Source organism: Triplophysa rosa, linkage group LG19 (genome assembly GCF_024868665.1).
Source record: "Triplophysa rosa linkage group LG19, Trosa_1v2, whole genome shotgun sequence".
Classification (NCBI taxonomy): Eukaryota; Metazoa; Chordata; class Actinopteri; order Cypriniformes; family Nemacheilidae; genus Triplophysa; species Triplophysa rosa.
Genome location: NC_079908.1, coordinates 21,833,003 through 21,842,709, shown reverse-complemented (window position 1 = coordinate 21,842,709; position 9,707 = coordinate 21,833,003). Strand labels below are relative to the sequence as shown.

At 40.6% G+C, this 9,707-nt stretch overlaps 2 protein-coding genes across 2 annotated transcripts in view; both read right to left on the bottom strand.

Moving 5' to 3' along the window:
- The window catches only part of LOC130569895 (macrophage mannose receptor 1), a 20,821-nt gene extending 18,929 nt beyond the window's left edge, over window positions 1–1,892 (bottom strand). Inside the window, exons 1-3 of the mRNA XM_057359792.1 lie at window positions 1,850–1,892; window positions 810–955; window positions 608–720 (exon numbers count right to left, since the gene is read on the bottom strand). Coding sequence (XP_057215775.1) covers window positions 608–720; window positions 810–955; window positions 1,850–1,892 — 302 coding nt within the window. The remainder of the gene's footprint in view (window positions 1–607; window positions 721–809; window positions 956–1,849) is intronic.
- Window positions 1,893–3,149: 1,257 nt separating this feature from the next.
- On the bottom strand, window positions 3,150–9,456 carry klhl8 (kelch-like family member 8). The gene is made up of 10 exons (XM_057360149.1): window positions 9,382–9,456; window positions 8,239–8,417; window positions 7,373–7,921; window positions 6,698–6,884; window positions 6,482–6,625; window positions 5,689–5,800; window positions 5,363–5,531; window positions 5,007–5,166; window positions 4,719–4,920; window positions 3,150–4,630 (listed from the first exon to the last, which is right to left on the bottom strand). The coding sequence occupies exons 2-10, from the start codon at window positions 8,392–8,394 to the stop codon at window positions 4,507–4,509; spliced, it is 1,803 nt and encodes a 600-aa protein (XP_057216132.1). The 5' UTR covers window positions 8,395–8,417; window positions 9,382–9,456; the 3' UTR covers window positions 3,150–4,506.
- Window positions 9,457–9,707: the final 251 nt, after the last annotated feature.

Sequence of the window (9,707 nt, the reverse complement as noted above, 5' to 3'; positions counted from 1 at the left end):
CGCACGCACACACACGCACGCACGCACGCACGCACACACACACACACACACACACACACACACAAAAGTTTGCACAGCTATCTTTATGAGGACACACATTGACGCAATGCAATCTCTAGCCCGTTACCCTAACCCTAATGTTACCCTAACCATCAGAACTACATGCCTGACCCTAACCCTTACCCTAACCTAAACCTAATTATAACCTAAACCCTAAAACCAAGTCTTCACCCTCAAACAGCGCTTTAAAGGGGTCTCTGGAAGTGAGGACCGGCCAAAATGTCCTCACTTTACTCTATTTGTCCTCACACCACTGGTCTACAACTCAAACCGGTCCTCACAAATATAGATGTACACCCACGCACGTGCACGCACGCGCGCACACACACACACACACACACACACACACACACACACACACACACACACACACACACACACACAAACACAAACACACTTTGCTATAGTAAGTAAAGTCACACACATCCAGAGACCTAAGGGGCAGAATAATAACTAACACTTCAACAAAAACAAAAAAGCATTTTAAAATGGAGAATCTGATGTGTATGAAGGGTTAGGGTTAGGGTTTGGTCTTATTGTGTCTTACGCCAGGTAGGGGTAGTAAACCCTTCCATCGCTCCATTCCCAGTTTCCTTCTGATGCCATGTCATTCAGCCCGATCCAGTAGATAGAAGTTCCGATCTGTGTGTGCACCCACGTCTGAACAGAATAGAACAGAGACATGATAGATGTCTGTTTTCTCTCCTGCATGGGTTCAAATGAATGTTTACACTGTGTATGCGTCTCACCCGCTCATGAAGGTCCTGGATGCTCATCAGATTACCGCCTTTACTGACGCAATCCTCCAAAGCATCATGCCACGACTTCATATCAGAGGAGAAGAAGTAACATCTCTCTTCATACGGTCTCCAGCCCTCCTCACATTGACCAAAGCCTGAGATTGACACATAAATTAATAACTTGTTCATTACAGTAATCCCACAGCAATGAAGCTTTTCTATCAGGATCCATATATCATCAGTGGACATTGCATAGAGAAAAACTTGCAATAATTCCATGTATCCTAATATATGGCCTTTAATTTTCCCTTTTTTAAAATTGTGATGTATGTAAAGCTGCTTTGCAACAATGAAAAGCGCTATATAAATGAAATAAAACTGAGTTGATACGCCCATTGAAATCATACACATTTCTGCACTGTGTTTAATATTGTGTGTTAAATGCAGTATACTTGTGCAGTACAAGGATCTTAAAAGTCCCATGACAAAGATGTAAAGGCGAAACATTGGGGTCACATGAACTGCTAATGTTTGACTGCACACGGTCAATATACCCATGTCATAAACAATCACACGGTTTATAGTAAATCAACTTTCTGAAGAAAACATTCTGTCCAGGCATCATTTCAAATATCTCACAAAGGCGGAACATCAAAAAGCAGGAAAAATGTTTTGTTTGTAGGATTTGTTTTTGGATAACCTGTGATGTCGTGAAGAGGTCTAACTAATATCAACCAAATTTGCACATTTATAGCTGCACTATGTGCGTTGTTATGTGTATTTTTGACCCTTTATACATGTAGCTCAGTGGTTAGAGGATGACACTAGCAACGCCAAGGTCATGGGTTCGATACCATATTGCACATCATACTCAGAAATAAATGTACAGTATAATGCAATGTAAGTTGCTTTGGATAAAAACGTCTGGCAAATGTGAATATCTTCTTCAGTGTATAAAATGTACTGTCTTTTTGTACAGTTTGCCTGTTTAAACTTTGCACTTGTGTGCCTGCATCATGACATTAAACAATAGAAATAAATGAACTTACCAGAGTGGATGAGACCAAAGAGGATGAAGAAAAAGAAAAACATTGTGCGCTGTTCATTCAAAGCTTCATGTATGTGTTCATGTACATAAGATGAGCTCTAATCCTGGAGTACTTCAGACTGTCAGCTTCTAAATCGTCCCTAAACGGTTTTAGTTTCCTCTCATTCCTGCTGTACATACACAACGTCTGTCCTCCAGAAATCTGAGCATCATCCTACACTTGAGTTTCTTTTCTTTACCATCAGAGTCCAAAGATTAAACTATAAAACATCAAATCACCTGATGCTGCAAAACACACCATTAAAATCTTTTACACAAACATACTGAATAACTGACTTTTTTAACTTTTACAGCAGTGAAAAAAGTTACATTGTGTTTATAAGTGAATTCACGGCCAATAGCTAAAGAAAACGTACCAAGAAAAGCAACACTCTAATAGTGACATTTAGGAGATTTTATGAGTATTATGAATCATGGCCCCAAACTGGAGCCTTTTAATTTGATGAAAAAAAAGAGCACAATTAAAATAGTACAAATTATTGTTTCACAAATCTGTCATCATTGTTGATTAAAAAAAATATTCATTAAATCCCTTCTAAACCCCCAGAACATAGTGAGTTTAGCTCACGGAGAATGTGACCAGCTGGGAAATATATGATTGAAAATACCAAGATAAGTATGATTACCTTGAGGAAGTTTTTTTAAATAGTGCATAGGATTTTTTAAGTTTAAAACCTCTCTCTTGATTCCAGATGCTATCTGCTGGGCTTGAGAACAGAAAAGAATTACAATAAAAATGTTTAACACCACAAACATACTTAAAGTGACGGTTCACCCAAAAATAAAAATTCTGTCATCATTTACTCACCCTCTTATCATGTCAAACCTGTATGAGGTTCTTCCATCAGCAGAACACAAAAGAAGATATTTTGAAAAATGTTGTTGACCGAACAGGGGTGGCAGCACTTCCACTTGCATAACTTTTGAGTCCATACAATAGCAGTCAATGGCTGCCACCGCTGTTTGGTTATCAACATTCTTTAAAAATATCTTCTTTGTGTTCTGCAGAAGAAAGAAAAGCCATAGAGGTTTGAAATGACAAGAGGGTGAGTAAATGATGACAGAATTTTCATTTTTTGGTGAACTACCCCTTTAAAATTTAAAGTCCAATAAAGGTTATTTCATTATGGCAGCACATATTTCAGGACAATATCTTTTAAATAAGATCTGCGTTGTCACTCTTTAACCTTTTTTACAATGACAAAGGTCAAGTAAACAATAAAAAAGCAAATACAAAACTATAATTCAAATTATTTATCACTGTCAGTGGTTTTACACAATTCAGTTACACAATCGGCTAAATATATTGGCTTCAAATAATTATATTCACAGTCTAACAGTTAGCGATGTCATGAAACTTTGGTTCTGAAAGTACATTCAAATGATCTATGATGTTTGTATCACGAGGTAAAAAAAAAACGTATTTGATGTGATACTTTATTTAATGGTTAAAATGTGACAATGAAAAAAATTCTGAATTAAATAAATAATCTACAAATGTGTGAATGTACCAAGTGTCATTTTATAAGAAATTCACACGAGTTTGAAAGCAATATTTGTCATAGTTCAGAAAAGCTCATATGAGATTCTGTCTCTCTCTTTAAGATTCTGAGATTAACAGCATGCTGTCACATTTATTGTTGCCTTGTTCCATCTGTGACCGTCACTTAATGTAGAAACACATTTCAATATTCATATATTCAGATGTTTTTCTCATGTCTCAGGATGACAATATAAAGATACCAAATATTTTATATGCAGAATTCAAAGTCTGTTTCAAATAAGATTAACATGCCCAAAGAAAACAGCATACATTATTAAAAAAAAGTATTTTGAAGGAATTTTTATATAAAGAGAAACATGTACACCACTGTTACAAAAGCGACATATAAAAGCACATGTCTGAGCTTATATTTCAGTTTGCAGATCTAGTTTGGCAGTGAAAAGCAGGAGATTCTCCCCCCCCACCCACACATCTTTGACTGACACAAAAACCAGTCAGAACTTTTGTAGTGTCTATATTTCAAGAAAAAGTTCTGGGATTTTTTTCACGTTACCGTGGTGCTCAGTCTTGGTCCTGGAGCTTTATATTCTTGCAGATCATAGAGACAACCTGAATAAGACCCACCTGAAGCAGCCAATCATAGTTTTACTTTTCAGGTGAAAATCACAGGCGGGTGCGTTAGATTGTGTTTGGAAAGAAACCGTATTGGTCACCCCTGCATTACCGTGACAGCACATGCTCTGCATGCGTCTCTCATTCTGTGGCTGTGATTGTACAGACGCAAAAAAACACCAGTGATCACAAAGTGATCGTCACAAAGCAGTCTTTGCGCTTTTATCTGATGTCATCTGCTACATACATGAAAAACAGATTTACACAAGTAGTCCGAAATCACTGTCTATTAAACTAATGTCATCTTCTGGAAACTCCAGTCTAATTTTACAGAAGAGAAACGCATTTAGCAGTTCAGCACACTCATCATCATACAGCTAGACAAACACACAATCGCAAAACAAAAGCAATAAAATTACAATGAACTTCAGATCCAGTAAGACTGATGAAATAAACAAAGATATTGTGATGTGACATTGTGGCTACATGCAGTCAGCAACATTACTGGAGCCCTGGCCGATGTCTCGAATCTGACTGATGTGAGTGGAGCAGACCGCGACGCCCGCGCCAGCCCGACAGTGAGACACAGAGCCCACCAGCTCCCATCTAGAACACACATAAACAAACATCCTTTTCCCACCTGATTCAAATGGCTTCTGATCTTCCCATGAAACTTTCCTGCTTCATCTCTCACCTGTTTGTTCGTGGCTCAAAGGCCTCCACTGTATTCAGGTAGATGTTTCCATTGTGCCCACCCACAGCAAAAACCCGGCCCATCACTGTGGCAACACCGACTCCGCCCCTCGGCGTGGTCAGCTCTGACACATACTGCCATCGGTTCATCCTGGGATCGAAACGCTCCACTGAGCTCAATGGAGAATTATCATCAAAACCACCTTCACAGACACACACACGTTACTCAAGTCTGTTTTACAAACATATCATGTGACCTACAAGATAAAGTACAAACGCAAAAGTTTACCAACAACATAGAGGCAACCGTTGAGTTCACTAACGCCGTTTCCAGCGCGCCGCTGCCCCATTTCCCGCACATCTGTCCATTTGTTCAGATGAGGGTCAAAACGCTCGACACTGGACAGTGATGCCACCCCATCATTTCCGCCGACTGCGTACACGTGTCCCTGATAGAGGCAAAGTTACTCAAAGAACCTAACCCATACTAATGGATTGGAAGTATCGACACCATAGAGGGACAGATATTTTTCTCTTCCATGCTTATAATCGCTTGTAAACAAGAGAATTGTGTGAGTATAGTCAGTATTGTATAAAATCAAGTCATACCCATTCTTTAATGTAACTGTTGTGCGTGTTTCATACCCCGAGAGCCACAGAACCGACGCCTCCCCTGGGTGTGTTCATAGGGGCCACGGCACTCCAGCGATCCGACTCGATGTCATAACGTTCAACATCATTGAAACATGAGTTATCGTCCAGACCACCGATAGCGTAGATGGGACCCCCCAGAGCAGCCAAAGCGATCCCCCTTCTGAAACAACGTAAACAATTGTAGCTCTTAATAAAAAGAATGAATTCGAGTTTCATCTTTAACTGCTTTAACGTTGAGCAAATACACAAATGAACCACATGAAGACATTAAAACCACATAGACAGACACACAGTCAGACATTTGTGTGATACCGTACCGTTTAGTATTCATAGATGCCTTCATCATCCACTTGTTTGTGTGTGGATCGAACACCTCCATGTTCCCAAGATGTTCATTGCCGTCATGACCTCCAACAGCGTAAACCTTCCCTGTGAATTGATTCATGAGTATTTTCAGTCAAAACAAGATGTTACTGGATAAAATCGTCTGATAGCTGACTGTAAATGTACAGTTGGTAACATCTCAGCTGAGCCTTCTTGTGCTGAAACAGATAAAGCACTACACAACTGAACTCTAAACGTTTCAACCATCATAAAAAACATGCTTACAGCATCCAGTTTCATTCTTCCAATAAGAGCTCAGAATAGATGTGAACTCCGTTAAAAGGGTTTCAAAAGCATCTCAGGGTGAGACCCTCAAGACAAAGACAAGAGAACATTTCTGCAAATTCACTAAAGATGATAACATATAACAGCTTTCATTTATTTTGAATCACGTTTTGAGTAACATTTATGTTATTTTATAGTTTAGGTCTATTCTTATGAAAGGTGGACAAAATAGTAATAGAGAATGAGAAGGTGACCCTAAGCTTTCTCCTGGTAGGGTACATCTTACTCAGTTGAATCTTACCCTGCCTTTGTACAATTCAGATAAAAAAAATCAAAGCCAAAGCCAAAGAACAATGCCAAGGTCATGGGTTCGATCCCAGGGATTGCACAAACTCAGAAACAAATGTATATAGTATAATGCAATTTAGGTTGATTTCGATAAAAGCATCTGCCAAATGCATCAAACATTTTGGAGTTGAATGTTATATTTGTTGTTCTTACCTCCCACTGAAATCACCCCCACATGTCTGCGTCTGCTGTTCATTTCAGGGCCAAAGAACCAGCTGTTTTTAGTGATGGAGTAACACTCGATACTGCGGAATGGGTCACCGGAACCACCCCGTCCTCCGACACAGAATAACACACCTATCAAAGGCACGATGTCTCTGTTAAAGATGACTCTGTGAGCAGATAGAAAAGAAGCAGGCCGTTTCTCACCTGCCGTGTGTTTGCGGGGTGTTGTGCGGATCGAATACTCAAAGTCAGGAACGCTTTTGTTACTAAGGTGCATGTGGTAATTGCGAGCTTCATCTAAGAGGTCTCTGCAGTTCAAACTGGTCTTGATCATTTCTTCTTTAGCCACAGTGGCGGTGAGGAAATCCACCGACAGCAGCGGCAGACGCACCTGTGTGACAAAAGACAAGCTAGCAATCGCCGTTGCAGTCGAGACTAGTCCACATAGGGTTGGGTCTGGGCAAAAAACCCAATGAAATCTTCAAGAACCAAAATAGGCCAAAGCGAATACTATACTGTACTGTATATATGATGTACTGTATGAGCTTGGTGCTAATGATGTTATTGTTTGTACCAAACATGTAACGTGTTTCATCTCAAGTGGATAGGCTACTCTCGACTGTAACTCGACGTAACTAAGAGGGCGTTTCAACGAATACGGAAAAGTGGCCCAAGTGGGTTGTGTACAGCTTTTCAAGCCCTCAAGCGATGCACCTAAAATGCTCAAACACGTTTCTAGAAATCCAACCACATTAAAACCTTTGGATGTTGATGGTCGGGAGGTTCGGCAAGTAAGAAGTTCGATCTAGCATGATCTTTCAACCTACAGGCGTGACCATATTCCCTGAAGCGCCCTCTTTGCCATAGCAAAGCTCTAACCTGAGAAAGAATCTGATCCAGCCAGAGCTCGTGATGCTTGACGTTGGCTTTCAGCCACTTCACTGCAGCGTTGTACACTTGAGTTTCAGAATGAATGTTCAGGTCACTGGAGGCCAGCAGCGTTTTCAGGTGCTGCGGTGAAACGCAGACGAAATCTTCACACTCGACCACTTCGCCGAAATGTTCGCTGGCGTAACGGTCGGCCATGTCCATCAGATCCACTCTGTTGTGACTCTCTGCAAACGTTCGTACGGCCAGACAGTTGGAGGGATGGAAATGAGCTTTCATGTACTCACAACAGGCCCGAGCGATCAGCTCCACCTGCAGGATACACGCCGCATACAGCAACGGCTGAACGTTATCCACCGTCAGCGTCAGCCGCGAAGAGTACGCGAAGCGCACCAGGTCCTGGATGGCGTCTGCGTCAAAATCGCGTATCTCAATCAGGTCCTGTTTGGCTTCGGCCATGTCTGAGAGGAACATGGCTCGGAAGTATGGAACAACGCAGGCAAGAACTAGTTTGTGACATGGAATTAGTCTGCTTCCGACCTTCAATGAAAAACACAAGATGCACTTGAGCAAAGAAAAGTGGAAAATATGAAGAGTTGATTGTAATAAGTGACATTTCCTTTATTCACTGTGACATACCGATACGCAACAATGCAAAATAGTGAGAAGAGCTGTAGAAATGCAATTGAATTGAATGCAAAACAGTCCTGGGTGCCCACTGCTCTGCACATTCTGCCTGTCTCAGTTCAGTTCATGAAGATGACTCAGACTGATCGGATCATTTAATCAAGTGTGTTTAATAATGTGCAGTGCAGTGGGTCCACAGGACTGGAGGTGAGAAATCCTGATGTAAGTACCTTTAGTGTGACATCACAGAGTTCACCGTTCTCATAGAAGTGTTGGAGGGAACTGTGGAAATCCCTCCAGGCCTCTTGGGCTTCAAACACAAAGGATCCGTCCCCCTCGCCATCGGCCGAAGAACGTTTCTGCTGCTTTCCATGTTCTGGCACCATGTCTTGCTCACACACGACAACACCTATGCAACACAAACACACTGTAGCGAAGAGTATTGACAACAGACGAAGAGTCAGCGTACATCATGGTTACTAAACTTTTACTATAGATAAATCATGGTTAATTTTCGTGAGGGATGCAGAATTGACATTTTGTTGATCATCTCTGTGAAACAGCTCTTCTGAATGGACACACACACACACGCACACACGCACACGCACGCACGCACGCACGCACGCACACGCACACGCAAGCATGTCTGGTTTACTATCTCCGTGGGGACAGTCCATAGGCGTAATGAGTTGTATACTGTACAAACTGTATATTTTATCCCCTAACCCAACCCCTAAACCTAAAGATCATAGAAAACTTTTTTCATTTTTAGATTTAAAAAAAATATTCTGTACAATTTATAAGCTTTTTTGCCCATGAGGACCTCCATTTTGCTCCCCACGGTGACACGAGTCCCCATGAGTTGGTGTGTATTCAGGTTTAGGTCCCCACCGGGATATATAAACATGAACACGCACACACACGCGCACACACACACACACACACACACACACGCGCACGCACACTCTATTAGATCACATTTGTAAAAATCATATACAAAGAAACACAAGATGAGAACAAAAAACTTTTAAAGGTATGTGTGGGATCGTATGTGACCCTAGAGACATTTCAACAAATTAAATATTCTTAAACGACCCATAGATGTATCACTCTGTGCTGTTGTGGTGTATTTTTGGACAATAACATTACAGAGACATTCATCTCGAACAGCGATTTTAGACGTTTATTGAAATACACACTTCAATCGTTTTTTGTGTTTATCTGAATGCGTTTATCTTCAAATCAACAACAACAACAACACGAGCTGAAACATCAACACAGTCAAATGAAACAGTTTTATAATACACACAATCACAACAAATAAAACGTCATTTTATTACATCAAATTCTCCATAAATTTTATGTTGTTTTACCTCATTTTCTACAACAGCACTTTCACTCTGGAAGAAACGACGGCATTTCCGGGTTAGTCTGCGCTAGGAATTCTGGGAACTGTAGTTAATAATGCTTGTCTACAGTAGTGATTAGATTAGACGCTTCACGGAGCTTCGAAACCTTAACGAATCTGTTTAATTTGTTGGAATTTTGTTTGGTCTTTTCCACAGAAATACTTAATATATAACAAAATTAAACAAGTGTCCTATAACCCTGATAGCAAACAAACATCTGGCAGACGTCTATTTGATGTCTGCAAGACATCTGCTATACGTCTCGGAGACGTCTGCTGTCAGATGTCATA